The 22281-nt window shown below is 34.1% G+C and overlaps 1 protein-coding gene across 1 annotated transcript; it reads right to left on the reverse strand.

Annotated features, from left to right (window-relative positions):
* Positions 1 to 562: 562 nt before the first annotated feature.
* Positions 563 to 22103, reverse strand: LOC106058852 (pre-mRNA 3' end processing protein WDR33-like). The gene is made up of 15 exons (XM_056008174.1): positions 21934 to 22103; positions 18311 to 18699; positions 17401 to 17469; positions 16695 to 16799; positions 15860 to 15955; positions 13748 to 13899; positions 12995 to 13092; positions 9641 to 9767; positions 7229 to 7383; positions 6837 to 7026; positions 6258 to 6358; positions 5917 to 5991; positions 4301 to 5116; positions 3267 to 3308; positions 563 to 1914 (listed from the first exon to the last, which is right to left on the reverse strand). The coding sequence occupies exons 2-15, from the start codon at positions 18626 to 18628 to the stop codon at positions 1211 to 1213; spliced, it is 3048 nt and encodes a 1015-aa protein (XP_055864149.1). The 5' UTR covers positions 18629 to 18699; positions 21934 to 22103; the 3' UTR covers positions 563 to 1210.
* Between the last annotated feature and the right edge of the window lie 178 nt (positions 22104 to 22281).

Consider the following 22281-nt stretch of genomic DNA (forward strand, 5'->3'; position numbering starts at 1 on the left):
GCTATTATGTACTGTGATGTTTCAGTAAATTGCTGTCAAGTCTTTCCAATATCAAATATATACTTTTCTACATGAAATTGTTGACATTTTTTTTCGCCATGGAATGTAAAGATTGTTTTCACTATTTCTTAATGCATTACTCTTACAGAAGCTCATTGTTGTTTCATCTGATCTAGGGAGTCCTAAGAATCAGAGAGTTGTTGAATGTTAATAAATCCTAAACATTTTGTGACTGGACTTTTATTTTGTTCACTTTTTATTTTTCAAACCTTAATGTAATTTAGGAAAGTTTTATAGTACCCTATATCAACCAGTTCTTCACAATTGTATCAGCATCTTTCAAGCGTTGGGGGTAACTGCTTGGGATCATATAGAAATGGTCAGAACAATGTTGCCCACAAGGCAGTTCCTAACAGCCTACAGCGCTTCTACTTTTTTTATATTTGGGGGAGGGCTGGTAGAAGTTGGGACACTGACTTGTATGAGCTACATGTATGAATCACAAAATCTCTAAGTTGAAGAAAAATACCACATTAATAATAAAAATGTGTTGAATCATCAGTGATGAAAGAAGCAGAATGTTTAATTTGTGTAAACATCATTTACATTTTAACATTTACAAATCAAATAAGAAAAATCATCAAAAATGAAATGGTTTTACTAGACATGAATATTTTGCCGTCTGAACAAATGGAACTATTCAGCAGGGGTGTTTTTGGTTTGAACAGATGAGAATGGTTGAGAAACACTAACATACATCCGAATGAAAATAGAATTCGCAATACATTGTAAACCCAACGGTAAACATTAAATATATATATAATAGAGATAAAAGTCAATCAAAGACATCATCTTCCGTATTACAGTGATTGTACTACTTTTCTCATGATTATAGAAAAGTGAAATACTTTCTAAACATTACAGCTTTTCTTGCTCATGTTAGTAGCTCACTAACTTGCATTCTGAAGTATCACTAGAGATTAACATTTTACATAGCCAACAAGTGTATGAACTTAGCACTTTTTTATTTCAGTATAAACTTAGGAGAGCTACTCAAGTAAAAATCTTATCATTCACACTTCACAACCCATTCAAACTGAATTGAAAGTAGGCTCCCATATCAGCAGAGTAACTTAAGCCTACTTCTGTCATTTAGCAGGCACAAGCATTTTGATTAAGAAATTAAATGTTATTGAAAAGCTTTTATCTTTCACCAGCCTGGATCCATCCCCCTACCTCTGTGACCGCCTCTACCTCTCTCGCCTCCCCTGCCTCTCTCCCCACCTCGGATCCACCCCCTTGGACCTCTGAAAGCCCCTGGTCTCATTCCTCTGACATTTCGAAAATTTGGCCGTCCCCTGCTTCGCATCTCCCTTCCCCAGTGGGCCCCACCTCTTGGGCCCATTCCTCTGTGAAGACCTGGGCCCTCATCCCAAGGCCTCTTCCTCCCTCGAGGGTCCCCTCCATACTCCTGCTCCATGTACTCATCTTCATAGCCATCGTAATTCTCGTCGTAATTCCCAAAGTCTCCACCGTCCCACGTTTCATCTGGGTACTCTGTTTCCTCATACGTATCCCAGCCTCTATTGTCACGCAGGGGCAGATTACCTCCCCTAGCATGCAAGTTTCCTCGGCCGTGCATAATCCCGCCACCTCGACCCTGCCCATAACTCCTGTGATCATAATCCCCCGTGTCTAACCCTCGTTCGTCAGTGTCCCCGTAGTCCCCTTCCTGATAGTCTGCTTCTACGTTGGGTTGGTTCCTGGGGTCGATGCCCCCTCGTAAATCAGTCATGCTTCTGTTATTGCTTCCTTTCATTCTGTAGTCTTCGTCCTCTGCAGCCACAGGGCCATTGTATACTGGATGGCGATAATCATGATCCATCTCTTCTAGGTTTGGATCTCCCATTGGCGCTGTGGTTAAAACAAATCAGATTTTATTGGTTATTTGTATATTTTAGATTTAGTACTTTGTGTAATTAAAACAAAACAAAAATCTACTCAAGAATTGAAATAGAATGTAGCTAGATATAAATTGATTCTTTGTGAAACTTAAAATTGTAAATGCTGCATGGCCTGAGCCTTTGAAAAAATGAAAGACAAGTCGTATCAGTAATTGGCTCAGTTGATTAGCTCAAGCGGGTTGGTTAATTGAAAAGGTCATCAGACAAGATACATGCCCTGCCCTGTATAACTGTCGGTCTAAAAGAAGTACCTCTATACTGATAATATGGAAGCCTTAAATAAACTAGACAAACAACTTAATATTCAACAATGTTACCTAGGTCAAAATTAACTAAATTTTCTAAATTCTAAACTATCAAAACTTACTACAATGGTGATTAAATTATGTCCTAAACTTATGTTCAAAATATCTTTTAAGAACAAAATAGCAAAATTTATGCTTCAATGTAAAGTAATGTCTGGATGTGGAAAATTGACAATAATGGTAATAGGGTTAGCAGTGGTGCCACTTCAAATATTAATTATTTCCTTTTTTTTAAATTATTCCCTGTAAATTCATGGGCAAAACCTGGGTGGGAAATATCTCAAAAATTGCCATAACGATTTTTCTAGAAATTTGATAGTTAATGTATATCTTTAGAAAAAGAATTACTAGCCACATTGGAGAAACTCTAGTACAACAGTTATATTTTTTACTTTTTCAAACTATAAAATAATTTAAATTTGACTAGAGGACTAGGCTATCTTTATTTTTGCATATTTCCACATGTAGGTCCTAGTCATTAAAGAGTTTAATACATAAAAAGACGTTCAGGAACATTTTGTGCTCCATCTTCTGAGTCTAGATCAATAGATCTCTAGATCATTAGGATGTTATAAACTCTAATAAGTTTATACATAAACTTAACCGTGATTTTTTTGTCAGGTTAAAACGTTCCCTTTTTAAAATTCTAAAATTCATTAACTATAAAGAGAAAATCATCGCTCTATAAAGCTGTATATATTGTCATTTTAAAAAAAGTATTTTTTAATACTTTACTTGTGTATAGACAAAAAGTAAATTGTTTCAGAGATTGGATCTGGAGTTATAAAATGAATGAACCTGTACATCTTTTCTTTTTAACCTTACATTGTAATATCTTCATCTTCAGCCTTCATGATCTTATTAACCTTAGAGTGCTTAGATCTTTCTTTCGAATGTCTCTTACAGCACAATCAGAAAGTCTGGCAGTCGTTTTGGAGTTTGTTTAAATGCTTATTTTTAATTGATCTAGAGTTAATTTTTTTTTTTAAATAATTACCTTGCCCTTGAAATCTTTCATCTTTATCCATACCTTCAGCATCTTAAAAAAAAAATTTAAAAAATAGTTTTAAAAAAACATCTACACATCTAAAAAACAGATCCTTATAAGGCTCTCTTCAAGTCTATTTAATAATGAGGGGTGCAGTATTTCAAGTGGCTATGCAGCCCCAACTGCGACCAACATAATTTTGTCACACCCAATGTTGACATAACCATTGTCCGCCGGTGGTCAATTTAGATTCTCTTTTCACTGTCTATTTATGTCCTCAGCAGTAGAATTTTTATTGGTCTCAAATGTGGCTGCCTGGTCATGCGGTTTGCGCGCTGGACTGTCGTTCGGACTTATCGATGGTCCCAGGTTCAAATCCTGCCCGCTCCCAGCCCCGTCGTCCTGTGGGAGGTTTGGACTAGGAAGTAATTATCTTCAACTCTGAAGGAACATCCGAAATAAGTAAAAAACAACAAATGCCCTTGTAAGTGATCTTTAGCTGTCTTATTCTGAAGCCGTCTGCAGCCAGGTACTCTCGTCTATGTCAGTTAAAGCAAGGTGGCGCCTAAACTGGTCTTTAATGCGTTTCCCTGGCCACCTGATACGCTGACCTGACCACCTTTCAGCTCACAAAAAAAAGACTGCCTGTGGCATATGTTCGTCCTTCATACAAGATACATGCCCTACCCTGTACAACTGTCAGTCTAAAAGAAGTCCCTCTATACTGATAATATGGAAGCCTTAAATAAACTAGACAAACAACTTAATATTCAACAATGTTACCTAGGTCAAAGTTAACTAAATTTCTAAATTCTAAACTATCAAAACTTACTACAATGGTGATTAAATTATGTCATAAACTTATGTTCAAAATATCTTTTAAGATAAAATAAAAATTATATATATATATATATATATATAAATATATATATATATATATATATATCTTATCTTATATAATACAGACGTTACTTCAAAAAAGAAGATGGTTACGTCCTACACGTCATGCATTTCAGGTTAGAAAAAAAAGATTTAGAGCTTACTCATATTTTGCTGGTTCTGCCCAAAATGTGACCCTGTTTGTCGAATATTCATTTGTGAACCTTCATTGTGTGTTGGATTCTGGTTGTCTTGAGATCTTTGACCCACATTTTGTCCTTGAGACATCTGAGGCCTTAAATGCATTTGACCAGGTCCTTGAGGCATCCTCATTTGACCTTGGTTATTTATCTGACCTGCTGGCTGATTGTTATTTATTTGTGAATTAGCAACTTGTTGCCCTATTGCATTGCCAACTTGTTGCCCTAAAGCATTAGCCGCTTGCAAATTACTGTTAATAATACTCATTGTCGTGGCCAGTATCTGCTGGCTAGTTTGGAGATCTGTATTTGCTTGTGTGCTATTTGGGCCCAAAGGTCGGCCTCCTGAACCTGGCCCACTGGGAATGAGCAGCATTTGTCCTGCACGTGGGCCAATAACGGGCTGCCCTGGGGCAATAATCATCCTTGGACCTCCCAACATCAGTGGCCCACCTGGCAGTAGCATGCGGCCACCTTCACTGGCAGCTAGCTGCTGGCGCAGTGTCCCAGCAATGGCAGCTCCAATGACCTGCTGGGCTAAGAGCAAGCTGGACTGAGACGGAGGCATGAACTGAGCCTTCAGTTGCTGCTGTTGCTGTTCCTTCTTCAGCTGTTCCATATCAATCTCTCCTGTCCAAGCTTGTTCAAACATCTTGGGCACAGGTCTGGCGTAAGGCACCTTCTTCTGCGATGCTTTCTCCTCAGCTTTAAGCAGTGCAGCATCTTCCTCCCAATCTAGACCAGGAATCGACGGAAGATCATTCTCTTCTTGTTTTTCATCTGAAACATATTCAAAAGACAGAAAAACGCATATAGTCTATACTATATAGCATATAATGATAAATCAGTGTCCTGAAAAACTGTGTGGATGTATGATTTAATTTAATTTGTATAAGTTCGTTGGAATGAATGTGAATTACACAGGAAGTGCTTACGAGAGTATTATGTGTGATGGACAATGTTTACAATTTTTAAAAAGTTTGGTGTATCAGAAAAGTATTCGCTATTTTAATTCTCAAAGTTTACTTGAAACTAGACCCAGAACCTGTTTGAGGTGAGCAGATTTAGTTTATTTTATATTATAGGAAAGTAGTGTTTTTAATTTTATTATCCATGAGGAAATTTGTGCATTTTACATAACAAAATATTAGCATACGAACTATACCTTCACACCAGTTTCACTCATGCATTTCATGTAATTGTATTTAATGATTTGAATGCAAGGGAAACAGATGAGTTCTTGTGTCTGTTTATTTTTGTAATCAAACATCACATCACATATTAAAAATAGTAACTGATCATCAAGCTAGAGTAAATATTAACAAACAGTAATTTTTTTTTTTAAGAAGCCAACTTAGTAGCCAACTGCACATTTAAATGTTTAACTCTTTCTCTCCGTAATTATTTACCACATTCTGGTGGAATCAACGCTGGTATCGTCAGTTAGGAGAAAAGAGTTAAGTCAGTGTCTTCGACTCAGAAGATTAAGGTAAAGGGCTTAAATTCAAATGGCTACTGAGATACAAAACTGATTTTTTTTTTAAGTGCATGTTAAATATTCTAATCATCAGTGATATTACCTTTAACCTGTAAGTGTTCAGGCAGTCCATGTTCTAGCCCCATCCCAGGTAGGTTAGGTACTGTAGATTCCTGACCTGAAATTTAGAGTTAATTATTGTTAGTTGTATGTAGGCTACATCTTGTGTTCCTCTTTCATGAGGTAATTGTTGAAAGATTAAAGACAAGACATTCTAGGCGGTAATTTACTACAGATTCTAACAACTATAACTTACTGTATTCTAACAACTATAACTTACTGTATTCTAACAACTATAACTTACTGTATTCTTAACAACTATAACTTACTGTATTCTAACAACTATAACTGTGAAATATAACAACATTCTAGGCTCTAACTTACTGTATTCTAACAACTCCTGTTCCATCATTCCCATCGGTAAAGTATTCAGATTGTATTTGTCTCTCATTTCATCTCCAGGTCGATTTCTTGTCCAAAATTTTCTATTGACAAATATTGAGTAGAATCAATGAAGCATTTATTTTAATATACATTCTATCCTATCACTGTAATGTCAATACACATCCTATTTTATCAATGTAAACTAAGCCTAGGGTCTCTATTCTAATTGTTTGATTAAGGAAGCTTATGGTGACTTAAAATCCTATTGTGAAGTAAGCCTACGATACAATCAGACTTTTTAAATGTATTTATTTGATAGATGAACACTATCTCTTCTTAGGTGTGTGTGTGTGTGGGGGGGGGGGGAAATAAGAATGAGTGTGGATTATGAGACTTCAAGTGCATACAAAAGTTCTATATAACCCCTGAGCAAGATTTCTGTAGCTATGGCAGTGCTGAGATGGTTTTAAGCCATTTTTTTTTTACTTACAAATTTAACTACACAAAGACTTTTGATTTCTATTGAGGTCAAAAGTTAGGCATTAAAATCTGTAATGCATAAAATAAAAAATTCCTTACGTTGCATGGTCATTCGACCCAGAAGCTAGGATGTGTCCAAGAGGGTGCCAGGCTACACTCCAGACCATTCCTTCATGAGCTTCCTCCATGGCTCCCACTTCATGATCACATCCAACCATCCAAAACATCAGAGCCCCATCAGCACTGCCACTAACAAACAGCCCTTCATGGATAGGATGCCATCCAATGGCTGTAACATGCATAGTATACATTAGTTGCAGTCAAGTAATAAATAAATTCATCTTTATGCACACAAAATAAAGCTATTTAGAGATTTATTTTTTTTTAAATATGACTGGGTAATTAATTTTGGTATTTTTCATCATGCCGTTTGAACATTACAAAATTTGTATTTTGGTACAATGTAACTAAAACTAATGCAATCAATTTACCAGTTGCCTCCCTTTTGTGCCCTTTGAAGGTCTGTAACTCTTCCTTTAAATTTCTAATATCAAACAGTTTCAATAAATGATCCCTTGAGGCAGTCAACATCCAGTTCCCATTCATGTGCCACTTGAGATCCATCACAGTGTGTTTGTGAGCATGTCTGCAACACAACCAGAATAAGTTAAGTACATCTTGGACTGGGAAGAGTTAAGTACATCTTGGACTGGGAAGAGTTAAGTACATCTTGGACTGGGAAGAGTTAAGTACATCTTGGACTGGGAAGAGTTAAGTACATCTTGGACTGGGAAGAGTTAAGTACATCTTGGACTGGGAAGGAGCTTAGTTACTTGCATACTTCAAACAAGAAGCATCTATATATAATGTCCATCAAACTAGATAATATGAACTATACAGATCTTATCTTATATAATACAGATCTTATCTTATATAATACAGATCTTATCTTATATAATACAGACGTTACTTCAAAAAAGAAGATGATTACGTCCTGCGCGTCATGTATTTAGTCATGCATATTAACCAATGACTTAAATTCAGCCAAGTCACTGGTTTTCCTGGCTAGCTCAGGCAACCCATTCCATGCTCTAATAGCACTAGGGAAGAAGGAGTATTTGTACAAATTTGTCCTAGCATATGGGACGAGGAATGCAACATAAATCTTAGTGTACTACAAACTTAGAAAATTCTTTTTCATTTTCCATAAGCATTGAAGCAGTTTAACTATATTTTTTTAGATAGGTCAGTGTTTCCTTAACTTTTTCCTTCGCACATTCTGAGTATTTAGCAGAAAACTTTGCTTATTTTTTAGTGAGATTAATTCACATGGTAGCCTACTAGTTAATTATCCAAGTAGTTTGTGGAACACCTATTCAGACCTATAGTTCAACAGAAAACACTTTTGGAAATGCTGAGATAGACACTTAGTTGGTCAAGTCTTTTGAAAACATTCTAGTCCAGGATATGAAACTGAATCTGCTAATAATTGTATCAAATGTTGAAACTGAAATGTGAGGCCATTGAGCAAACCAAATGACATCTATGTTGTCTTCATTAGTTTTAGTAACCGGTCATCACTTCTCTACTTGGTGTATAGACTTACATAGGCATAGTCTTATCTTATCTTATATAATACAGACGTTACTTCAAAAAAGAAGATGATTACGTCCTATGCGTCATGCATTTAGTCATGCATATTAACCAATGACTTAAATTCTGCCAAGTCACTGGTTTTCCTGGCTAGCTCAGGCAACCCATTCCATGCTCTAATAGTACTAGGGAAGAAGGAGTATTTGTACAAATTTGTCCTAGCATATGGGACGAGGAATGTGCCTTTATCTTTGTGTCTTTCAGAGTATTTTATTAAATTTTGTTTTTGTATTTGAAGATTATGGTTCAGTGTTTTACGTATGATTGCTACTTTACTTTTGAGCCTTCTGTCCTGAAGGCTTTCTAAATTTAGTGATTTTACTAAAGGTGTTACTCTAGTCAAATGTGAATATTCGTTTGTTATGAATCTCACTGCTCTATTATGTGTCTGTTCCAGTTTCTTAATGTTTTCTTGAGTTGAGGGGTCCCAAACGGAGGATGCATATTCTATTATTGGCCTAACCAAGGTTAAATAACAGTCTCTGACCTAATGGTTAGGCTATTCCACTTGCCCAATGAAACTAGTGATCAGTGGTTACTTTTCTGCTCTATAGACCTATTGGGTTAAGGTTATTCCATGTGCCCTTGACCTTTGTCATTATAATATTATGAGCCCGGGGGTGTGGTAGCTGAGTGGTAAAGTGCTTGGCTTTCAAACCTGGGATCCTGGGTTCAAATCTTGGTGAAACTGGGATTTTCAATTTTGGAATTTTTAGGGCCACCTGAGTCCACCCAACTCTAATGGGTACCTGACTTTAGTTAGGGAAAGTAAGCCAAAGAAACAGATGACTTTAACATGATCTGTCCTATAGATCACAAAGCCTGAAAGGGGAACTTTAATATTATAAAGTTTAGCAGATGTTTATATGCTACTTACTCTACCATTTCTGATGATATAATGGTTAATTTGACTTAACTGTTCTTCGGACATAATGGTTACAAACAGAAACTTCAACATAACTTTTATTATTTACCAGGCTTTTAGATTATTGATTACAAACATGAAGAATAATTTGCAAATCCAAATAATTGCAACATATATAGGCCAGTTGAAAATGTGTTGTAAACAATTCTCCTGCACATATGAAGGAATAGGGAAATTGGAAGATGGTCCTGAGAAATACAGTTGTAATGTAGTATTGAGGTTGATATTTTGGGTTTTGGCACAATTTAGGCCATGTCGTGCTTAGTATTGAGGTAATCTTTGGTGATGCTAAGAGACTGTTTATTTAGATGTATACAAAACCTACAATGTTGCTAAGCTATTTCCAGTTCTGGGATCCCAAAGCTTGACAGGCTGCTGATTATCTTTACTGCCTGAAGCCAAGAGAGCTTTTTGTGGATGCCAGTCAACACATCGAACATCAGCTCCATGACCTGGTCAAATGATAGTTTTTTTGTAAATAACTTTACATGACACAATTTATACATAGTGACACATATGTAGGGATAACAATATGTATAAATTCTCTCATTTAATTGCAAAACAAAACAGTTGTTTATAAGATAAGATAATTTTATTGGTCCAATCAAATGGAAATTCAGTTTGACTACAATTGACCACCTCAGCGTAACTATGAGTTTCTAAGTAGATTACTAGGTTTCCAGAATCTCAAAGTATTTTTTTATATAGCATTCTTTTCAAAGCATAGCCTCATAAATATACCAATACAATAACGATGTGTCACAAGTATAATAATAAGCTTTATAGAAAATATTTGCAAAGAAATGACAAGAACAGTAGCAGTCAACTAAAAAGTTTTTTTTCTTCAAAATATAAATATATAATTAATTTGAAGTACCACTAAAAGTTAGTTGTTTTTTTGTCTGAGTTAGAGTTTGGTAATAACTTCAAGAATAGTAATTTATTGAGATTACAATTTTAAACATGTATATGGCTACTTCTGTTTCAAAAGACAATGGATGCGCCCAGGTGAGTCACTAGGCTTTGGTTTCGTCTTGAGATGGTGCAGAATCTGGAGTGACTGATCTTCAATATTATAACCTATTTGGTTCAGATCAAGCAAGCCCTTGGGGGGTCATCCTCCATGTATTAGATGCGTTTAGTTAAAGCAATTTACTAGTTTGTTTTGTTTTACAAGTTTAGGACATTTCTTCAGAGATTATTAAGTCATAGTCCAAACCTCCTGCAGGTTCCTGTGGGCAGGATTCGAGGTCCGGCCATTATGCCCCAATTTAATTCCCATTTGGGAGACCTTATTACCACAACAACCCAGCATAAACAACACTTTGTATAACACTAGGGAACAGCTGAAAAAAAAAAACAGCAGACAATTTTTTCCTTGGCGCAGCCTGTACAAAAGCTTACAGCTCAGCAGCAAAAAGCTGGCTAGAGGAAGTTTATTTAAAGGTTTGTTTTGTGTTAATACTTAAAATTAATTTCTTCATCAATGAAGATCATGAAGTCATAGCCTCAAACCTCATGCAGGATGGTAGGTGATGGCATTGAGCATGGTTCCAACCTGGTCCATGGTTCACTTTAAATCATTTTCAACAAGCTAATTTTACTTTGGCTAGATCTCCACAACAAAAATAACAAAGTGAAATGTTTAGCCTGTCAAGTTATTGTTTAGTTGTAACCAGCCTTGAGATGTTCTGTAGAGTATATCACCCTAACCTAATGGACCAATCTCATCAAGATATGTTAACAAGTAAAAGTATCTTAACTCTTTCTCTCCTAACCGAGGATATAAACGTTGATTCAATCAGAATGTAGTAAATAATTACGGAGAGAAAGAGTTAAGAACTCTTTATCATTTACTTTGTAGAAACCAATTGTGACAGTTTTAAAGTAAAAAAAAAAAAAAAAAAAAAAAGGGAGAAAGTGTTATTAAACACAAACTCAGGAGTGGCCCCTAAAGGTCCTACATTAAACACATTATATAGCACAACTTTTACCTAGACTATATAAATGTTGCAAATTAAAATATCCGTTAAATCTTGCTTTTAGAAAGTTTCTGTTGTGCTAACAAAAAATATTTTTTAACTTTTTTTTTTATTATTATCATTTGGAAAATACCAAATAAATATACTGTTACAAAAGGCAAAAAAAGTAATTTCCCTTTATATAAATTGTGATGATTACTGTGCTTTACAGCAGTACATACTTATCTTTTATATCCTTTTGTGTGTATTATTAAATTCAGTGTGAATATTTAATTTTACAAATAAAAAGTTCACTTTCAGAAGACCAAAAGTAGCCTTAGCACCTTATTTTAGGAATGATGCAAGTGATGGTAACAATAGATTTTATAGAAGGCTTTTGATATTTGAGGACCAAATGTGAAAGACAAACACCACCAAACTAACAGCAGCATTTTGACTGTGCAGGTTTTACAATAGAAACCCTCTTCATAAACATTATACTATTTGGTGAAGTGTAATTGTGCCAATCAAAATTATCCCAAAATATCTGCATGTACTTAAGCAGGTTCTTTCCAGGCACCAGTGATCAGAAACAAATAAATGTTACATAAATAAATTAGCAATAATTCAGAAAGCCAATATCGTTGTACACTATTGTTTTTTTAACTAGTGAGAGGGAATTATCAAAGTTCTATTTAGGTTCCACTTTACTATAATATCCTTATTCAGTTTAATCAGATTAAATTTTTCTGAACACAAAAAGTGAAGAGTGATAAATTCAGGAGTTTTTCATGTCTATGAGCACCATTATCTTAACTTATAAATTGAAGACATTCCTTACGCATAACTTTGTGTAAATATAGTTGTGCATATTTATTAAACTATACTAAGTCATTGCTTTTCCTGACTGATTCAAGTTACCCATTCCATACTTAAGTGGCACTATAAAAGAGTACTATACTAATATTATATTGTTGTATATGGAATAAGAAATGTGACTTTATTTTGGTGTCTTTGACAATTTTAATAGATTAAGTGTTCTTGTATAACTAATTTATGGTTCCGTTTGTATGTATTACTGGTATATCTACTTTACTTTTTAGTCTTCTGTCCTGGAGTCTCTTTATAGTTAAGTGCTTTTCAAATAGTGTCACTCTAGTAAAATATGAATATTCATTTGTTAGAAATATCACAACTCTATTTCACATCTGTTCTCGTTTAGTTGTTTCCCAAACAGAGGATGCATATTCTATAGTTGGTCTAACCAAGATTAAATAGCATTTGTTTGATTTGTAAAGATTTCTTTTCATAAATCCTTGTTTTATTTTTTTTTTAATTATCTCAATACGGGGTAGGTACCGTAATGATCACTTTTTCTTTATTATAACAAGTAGGTATTTTTAGTTTTTTTTTTACTTTCTGATCTCATAAAATGCAGGAGTGTTAAAAAAAAAACTTTGGAGATTAAACTGCCCATTGGGGGCTCAGAAATTGTGATTTCTAGGCATTACTGTGAATATCTTGACATAAATAACATTTTAATTTGTATTAAGGACCAGTAATAACTTATTACCCTCATTAAAGTTTAATAAAAAAAAATGGCAGCTTTAGTCCACTATAAGCAGAAACTTTAGCAGATCCACTCAAACACACAAGTTTGAAATGTTGGTTCATTTCTTATTAAAACAATGATGCAGTTAATGGGCAAGAAATCCTACCTCGGAGAATTCTTTCTTCGTGACATCTCATAAAATCCCATATTCGAACAGTCCCATCATCTGAGCATGATGCAAATTTAGTGTCGGATGGACAAAAACTGGGCAGGAAGAAAGACAACAAACACATTTTATCTTCTGAAAAACATTTATTCATTGTATAAAAGTATAAAGTTATCACAGTAGCTTGTCGGCAACAATTAGATCAAGTTTTTCACAGGACCTTTCCCTTTATAAATAATTACATACAAAGTCTGCAGTAAAAAAAAAAATATGCAGATTTCTTAAACTTTGGTATATAACATAACAAACATTTATTGTTTTTGTGGGTAACAAGGCAAATAATTTTAGACTGCCTCTGCCTTTATGGCTTCAGAAGTCCAAATTTATTCATTTAAGTAAAAAAAAAAAAAAATGTCTGACTTTAGATCGTAGTTGCTTCAGTCAGAGACGTCTGCCTTTATGGCTTCAGTCTCTGCTCACTTTATTCATCATTTTACGTTAACCACAAAAAAAAAAAAAGAAAAAAAAAGTAAGTTTAAATTATCCAAGAAAACATAGAAAAGTAAAATATATATAGAACACATTAACACTTTAATAGAACACTTCTAAATGTAAGTAATAGGAAATGGGGAAAGTTTATTGCACTTGCCACATCTTCATTAAAGAGTTACTATTTACTTGACAAGCTGGGCTCATGGAAACCAAGAGCTAAGAACCAGGAGTGGTGAGAGAAATGTTGCCCCCCATGCCCACCTGATGCCTCGAATGGGCTCCTTGTGCGCCTGGTACATCTTGACATTGTTCATATTGGATTGCCAGTATTTGATATAGCCTGCGTGGTCAGCTGTCACCATCCAGCCATCACTGTGACTCCATCGCATCGCTCTCACTGCTGTTTCATGAGCCTGGAAGAAAAAAAACACAAATATATAAATATAAAAGCCATTAATTAGTTGGTTTTGAAAAACAAACGTTTGTTATAATGTTTATACTTTGAGACAAGACATTTTATTAACAATTATTTTTTATCAAAAGTCCCACAATCAGTACCACAGACAAGTAGACTTAGACACAAAATTATTTCTGAGCAGTTACGAAAAACAGTAAAATACAAAGGCTAGTAACATTATTATGCTGTCAGTTACAATCTTGGCTTTCCCACACACCAATCTTCATAAACCAAGCCAAGACTTGAATACAAATTACCAGCAACACTTTCCACAAAACATCACATTCTAAAAATGTCTATTTATTTTATTTATCTATTCTATCACATCTGTAATGAGCTTAATAAGCTTAATCTGCTTTCAAACATTGGAGCACAAAATGTAACTTTAGTGAGGGTTAGATTTTTTTTTTTTTAAATCTTACATCAAGCTTAAATAAATGTCAAAGATTGGTGAGCATGTCTTTGCATTCTTGTTTACCACTTGCCACAAATAAATGTGCAATGGAACTATGTCTTTAAGGGAAACTTTTTTTCCAGATATGTTTCAAACTAAAGCCATTAATAAAAGAAATGAAGATGACCACACTTGTATGAATTAAACATTAAAATTCATGGAAAAAAAAGTTGAAACTGTGACTAAAGATCCCCACTGGTTCGCTGAATGATTCAAGTAACCACTGGTTCTGAAAATGATTCTTATACATAAGCTGATACTAAAAATAATTTAGGAAAATAATAATATGCCAAAACCATAATTGACCAACTTATATAAATGGTATTTATCAATGAACTGTTGATTTTTCTTAAATTTCACTGTCTTTTTCTGCTACATTGAAATAGGATAAGAAGATAACAGTTCACTAAACATTATTTTTCTCATTCAGATTAAGAAGGAACAAAAAGTTTAAGCATTAAGCTACATTTACAGTAAAAAAAAATCTAACTAAGTAAATTTGCAAGAAAATAATTTCTTTTTGATAATGTCTATAATTTCAGAAATTTATATTAGAGAGGACTTTGCAAATATCAATTTAAAGAATTTAGATGTGGGAGCAACAAGATAAAGTGCTAGGCTTCAACACAATTCATGTCTCAAATTTGAAACAAACATTTTCAGTCATTCTTGAATGTATTCAGCATTCAATAACTGTGGCTCTTGCATAATGGCAGATCTAAACTTGGCTTGTAGTTTTGTTAATGGTTTTGATTATATACATATTGTTATGGCCACCTTCAGTAGTCTAGCAACAATGAATCATCTCATAAAAATTAGATAACTGCCTGGGCATTAGATATGGTCAGAATGTCACCCACACAGCAGTTTGCCTCTCCCCAAAATGCAGCAGACGTGTTCAAAGGAACGGAAAGTGCAGATACAGTTTGGGATCAGGTGTGTTGCAGGATGCTGCCAGGGTTGACTCCTGAAGCCTCTCCCATTTTTGGGTATAGCTGCAAGTCGGTAGAGGTTTAGAGTTTTCTTTCTCCTAGGTGGGTTAGCCAGCCAAGGCTAACGAGCCTACTGGTTAAGACACCATTTATTTACCCCCTTTCTCCTATCTGTGATAGTAGTTCTGCCGCACCCAATGTATACATGCACAATAAAAAAAGAATTATGCATGTGTAACTTGTTTTCTGATTTACAGTTTAAAAATTGTAAATAAAGCTGATCATATTTTTTTTAAATTGTGGAAGTACAATCTGAATGCCATTTTCAAAAATTAACAAACTAGGTCAGTGATTGATTTTCAAAATATCATTTAGCCTGCATGCTATGCCCAGACACTGCTAGATCTCAAACAAAACATTTAATCAACTACAAACCCAAAGCTCACACACAAAAAAATGAATTTTAAAATGACCTTGAGAATATTGGACTACTTATGTAATATTGTAAGTAAAAAAAAAATCACAAGCACCTGTAAAATTGTTTCAAAATTAAATGTAAGACCATTCCATAATGTAAACTCTCCACTCGAAGCTCCTGTTACTAATCTTCTTCCTTCAGGAGTCCACTGGAAAAAAAAAAAAAGATCTTTATTAAAATGGAAACAATAAACATGAATTTAATTGTCAGATTTATACATATAACGAAAATTAGAACCCACAAAAAAAAATTAACAAAAAATAACACATCACAATTTACTAGATTCTTATCTTATCTTATATAATACAGACGTTACTTCAAAAAAGAAGATGATTACGTCCTACGCGTCATGCATTTAGTCATGCATATTAACCAATGACTTAAATTCTGCCAAGTCACTGGTTTTCCTGGCTAGCTCAGGCAACCCATTCCATGCTCTAATAGTACTAGGGAAGAAGGAGTATTTGTACAAATTTGTAATAGCATATGGGACGAGGAATGTGCCTTTATCTTTGTGTCTTTCAGAGTATTTTATTAAATTTTGTTTTTGTATTTGAAGATTATGGTTCAGTGTTTTATGTATGATTGCTACTTTACTTTTGAGCCTTCTGTCCTGAAGGCTTTCTAAATTTAGTGATTTTACTAAAGGTGTTACTCTAGTCAAATGTGAATATTCGTTTGTTATGAATCTCACTGCTCTATTTTGTGTCTGTTCCAGTTTCTAAATGTTTTCTTGAGTTGAGGGGTCCCAAACGGAGGATGCATATTCTATTATTGGCCTAACCAAGGTTAAATAACATTTCTAAACTGAAACTCACAAAAATCCTATCTCCAACAGAAAATCACATGTAAATACAAAAGTTCAAGGTTCTCAGGTGTCTACTTACAGTCAGACAGAATATAGGACATCTGAACTTGTTGGTTGACGTTCTGACAAATCTGGTGGTCACACAATTCATGGGATGTTCTAAAAGTGCAGGGGGAGGAACCAACTAAATCGAAGAGTAACCAAAAAAAAATTGAGTAGCATGAACTGGTTTATGTGTATGTGGATACAAAATACGTAATTAACTTTTAAAATATATAGAATTCCAATTTTGAAAAGCCAAAAATAACTTTTGCATGGTGAAAACAACGTTGAAATTTTGTTTTTAAGAAAAGACTTTTTTTTTATAATAAGTCGTGCGTATGTGCATACAATATGTACACTTAATTTAAAAACGAGCTTGATAAAGATATATATATACAGAAATCAGATTTTCAATACTGTTTTCGGAGACATCAAAGGCCTCAGACAGCACAATCACTTTAATGGCTATTTCCAACATGTGCTAAGAAATGAAAAGACTAATGGGGAAAAAAATATTTATTTTTTACAAAATGTTTAGAAACATGTAATAATTTGAAGAAAAAAAAAAAAAGCACCTAGTTGCAATATGTCAAAACTTTATTAGCATTTAGCAAAACGTTTTGTCTAATTATTCTCAAAAAGTTTAGCAGATTTTATGTATTCAGCTCCTTCACAAGCTTCATGATACCCAGCAGATAAAATATGTTGGCATCAAACTAATTAGTCAAAAATCTAGTCCTTACATCAACTGCATACAAAGCATCTGGCTGAATTTGATGCTCATCTCTCCTATCACGTTGCCAAATTCTGTTCTGAAAAAGAGAAAAATTAAATTGGCAAAATAAGTTGCTATTTACAATGAACATATTAAAATATTGCCATTCAAAAAACTTTTCATTGGCAAACTTTTTTTTAAAAGTTGAAAGTATAATAATACTGGGATCCATGCTATGTTCAGGATACTTCGTCCTTAAAGTTTTTTTTATTTCATATTACTCTGAAAATTTACTGTAAATGACTCAGGACTAACATATAGTATAATCTTATAATACCATATCACATGCGTAGGTTGTGGTAACATTACATCAACAAAAGGAGGATTGACATTTCATTCAGTACATTATTCTCAATATATATCAATTTCAGTTGACTTTTTAAAAACAGCTATTTTCATCAGAAAAGCTTCCTTTTTAAATCTATTTTTTTTCCCTCTAAATATTACAAGAATAACAACTATATTAGATGCTAGCTAAATAAAAGTATAATATAACAATGGGAGGCTTGATGGCTGAGAGGTAAAGTACTTGGCTTCTAACCGAAGGGTCCCAAGTTCGAATCCTGGTGAAGACCGAGATTTTTTAATTTTGGGATCTTAAGGGCCCTCTGAGTCCACCCAGCTCTAATGGGTACCTGACATTTTTTTGGGAAAAGTAATTGGTCCTTGTGCAAGCCACATGACACCTCGGCTAGCCGTGGGCCACAGAAACACATGACCTTAACATCATCTGCCCTATAGATAGCAAGGTCTAAAAGGGGAACTTTTACCATTTTTTTTATTACTAATGTGAATTATTATATGTGTAAATGAATAAATCAGCTCTTTTATTCAGTGATACTATGGCTCCTTATTAGATGCACACAAAGTTGACATACCTGTAAATATTTAAATACTGATGGATTGTAGTCAACAGTTTTTCTATGAATAGCTTTTCTCATGCGCTTGCCATCGTACATTAACCCAGACACATCGTCTTGCCCTTTATTTGGAGGAAATCTGGGGCGAAACTGATATGGTCGATGGAATGATTGCGAGGTCCCGAGGGCTAAATTAGCCTTAGGATCACTCTGTGTTAGTGGTGCTTGTGTCTGAGTAGTTGAGGCTGGGAATTTAGTGGAAGCGGTTAGATTCTTAGTCACTGTAACTCCAGCTGCAGGTGGAGGCATGCTCTTCTGAGGTACCACTACAGACATCCTTCAGTTGCTAAGTTACAAACACGTAACATACGAATCTGGGAAGAATAGCTCCATTATGAATGGTAAACCTGTAAAAGATTATAGACAGTATGTTAGACAAAAATTTAACTTAAATCAGTGTATAATTTTTTAGTTCAATTTTTCTTTCCTGCTTATATGTCATATATATTTATTCTGATCTAATTAGTCACATGTTGTAAATCAGTCTTGTGTTATAAATACATAATAGTCTAAGTATCTAAACTTTTGTTTTAATAGTCCCTCATAGTGGCGCCCGGGTGGAAACGATTGTTTGATTTGATTTGATTTTGATTTTAGGTACTTCGGCACAATTTAGGCCATGTCGTGCCTGCAGAAACGATTAGGCTAAAGGGTAGCAAAACCAGACTCCTGTGGGGGTGACTAAGGGGGTACGAGAGCATTCTCATTGCACTGCGGGGAGTTGTAAAAAAGCTCCCACAACCTTGTCACAATCCAGGGCCTGTTCCTCAAGGGGCCGTTACATAATAAATGGCGTGTATCGCACGGTTAGCCTGGTATAGAAAAGAAAAATGGCGGAAGATAAGCAATCCAAAGTCCAAACTTAGTCATGTTCTTGGTGAGGTAAAATGGATGCTAATATACATAGACTACAATACTTTTCACTACAGACGTAAAAAAAAATTATTTAAATGATAATAAGTTCTTTTTAACAATATAGGTTTTATTAGTGTATATTGTCAGTCTGAAATTTTTTTTTAATTGCTTAGATCTACATATTGGCGATTGAACTACCCTTGATAATATATCAAACTTTAGTAGTGTAAGTTTTATTACTGGTATTGGCAGTACGACAAATAGATCAGGCTTTCCAGCTGATGATATTGTGTGTTGCAAAATATCCTGTCTTGTAATTTTACAAGATAATTTAGAACCTTTAAACTTGTTTTTGCATGGATATAATGTATACTTCCAAATCAAATTATAAAAGTGCTAATAAATATATATAGTAGTGTTCATTGCTGAACAATGTCAGTATCATTATAAATCATTAATTTAAGTGAATCAAGGAAACTTCACTGCAGCATTCTTTAAAGCATCATTTGAGATGACGCATAAGACTGAAGACTCAACATTTTTAAGCAAAAGATAGACAAGGGGCTTAATTTTATAATAAAACAAAATGTATAATACATAGTTATTATGACAGTTAACATAACCATCTGATTTTAAAATCTTTTAAAAAAAAAACAAGTCAACACTACTGACCACAATAATTAAGACATATTTGCAATTAAGACATCTAAAGATATCTAATTCCTCATTTGATTTAGCCCAATTAATAAACAAAAAATTAAGATGATTAAGACACTTTAATTTTATTATCAAACACTGACTAATTTCATAAAGACAAAAATGCAAAAGTGAAATAGACATAAAATACAGACATTACTTAAAAAAAAAATGATGATTATGATTTCTAGACTAGATCTAGAAGACAGACATTTTATGAATAAAATGATAATTTACAGACATGTACTGTACATGATTATTCTAGATTGAATAGAATGGAATAGATATATAGATTTGACTGTATTAATATACATTGTCTACATTATCTAGTCAATCTAGATCTAGAAATCTAGTCTAGTGACAATCAAGTCAATATACTTTTTTTTAATCTAGATCTGGTCACTAGATCTAGAATCTAATTTTATCACTTTATGAATGAATCTACTATTACTATCTAGTAATCTATTAACTTCTAGTATGGCATAAAAGTAAAAGCAGATCTAGAATCTCTCATCATATACTAAAGAAGATCTAAATAGGTCTTGGACTAGATTTTGAATTTTTTTTTTAATAATGATAGAAAAAAGGGGATTCCAGAATCTTTTCTAACGTTTCTTTCTTAAATTGAAAGCAAGCTAGCTATAATTTGTCTATATTTTAAAATCTAGTTAGTCAGCGTTAATTTTGAAGAATTTTTTTTATTTTGCTTTTCTTCAATGCACCTCTAGTTTCTATTTCACCTCTATGAATATGACTATGTCTACCTTTACTTTTATGCCCTGCGCCCCCCTGCTACACCTTTGGCTCCCAACACACCCTCCCCCCACGGCAAATTCAAACCCAGGGAGTGCTCCAGTAGTGTAGAAGACCACTGATTTGATTTTAGATATAGATCTAGTAGTCTAGAGACTAGTCACTAGACTAGAGTTACAGTGGAAGAGTTTTCTTGTCTTCTTTCTAGACTAGTAGTAGTAGACTGACTAGAGTTAGATCTAGATTCCAGACTAGACTACTCTACTCTAACTCTAGACGCTAGAGAGTAGAGTACTCTGACTCTAAATCTAGACAGTGTGGGTGTTAATCTGTTAAAATAGATCTAGATAGTAATTTATAATATAGTGTAATGAGTGTTACAGTCACTTCAGACAGTCTCAGTAGTAGCCTTGTACCTGAGTACCTGTATTGTAAACTTGTTCCTCCCGACTGACCATTTTTTCCCAGTGAGAACGTTTTGAATTTTGTTTATCATTATGCTTGGAGGCGAAACTAACCTGAGCGAGTGTGTTCCTGTGACTGAGCCTGTGTTAATGTGTTAACTAACTGGAGTTATGATCGCTGATTTTTCGATGGAGAATTGTTTTTCTTGAAGTTGAATTGTTGTTTTTTTGTGAATAGGGATATGTACATTTTATTTTTTTATTAGGCTTATTAGGAGAACTGTGAAATTAATTATTTTTACTTGGAGTATTAACTGTTCATAGTTGGAGTGTCCTTCTGCAATCAGAAGGATATCGGCAACTTGACAATCAGTCTTTAGTGACATTTAAGGTCATTTACTGTTAAGACAAGTCTACTCCCAAGTTCAAGTTAAGTAGTAACAGTTTCAGTATATTTATATCAACTGAACTAGGCTATCATGCAAATTCAAAATTGTAATCATCATCATCATCATCATGTGTTGTGTAGGCAGTTAAGGCAAACTTAAGGCAGTGATAGTTAGTTAAGTTAGAGATACTGAATGGACTTGTAAGTGTGACTGTATGTGTAGAGTGTAGGCGACTGTAGCCTACGCTGTAGTTATGTGTCTATGTACTAGGCCAGCGTAGGTAGGCAGAAGATGGGAGCAATGCCAGTACTCGATTGAAACAAGACACAGAGTGTGACATAGTCACTCATAGTGAGAGTCAGACCAGAGTCAGAGTGAGAAGAGACAAGAGTCTGAAGAGTTAGAGTAGACTGTAGAGTAGTCTGAGTTAGTAGATCAAGATCTAAGATAAAGAGGGTACTTTTAAAAAAGAATGATGATCTACCTCTTTAAAAAATATAGATTACTTCCAAGAAGTAGATCTAAATGATCTAAACGCAAAAAAAAAAAAGAGTTAGATCTAGAGATGTAGATTTAATCTACTTGAAAATAATAGTAAAACACAACATGTCTTTATAACCATTTCCAACATGGCGGATTTTGAAGTCTTCCGTTGCCCGGTTTTAAAATTTTACGGTGACTTTAGATTATACATTCTTGATAAAGATCTATATGTTATTTCAAATAGACAACAAGACACGATTTGTATCTCATTTTCAAATTAATTTGTAATTAGATGTATAAAAATATCAAAATCAGGTTTTTATTATTAAAAAATAAGAATTAGAAACTA

The sequence above is a fragment of the Biomphalaria glabrata genome, chromosome 13 (assembly GCF_947242115.1).
Source record: "Biomphalaria glabrata chromosome 13, xgBioGlab47.1, whole genome shotgun sequence".
NCBI classification, from domain to species: Eukaryota; Metazoa; Mollusca; class Gastropoda; family Planorbidae; genus Biomphalaria; species Biomphalaria glabrata.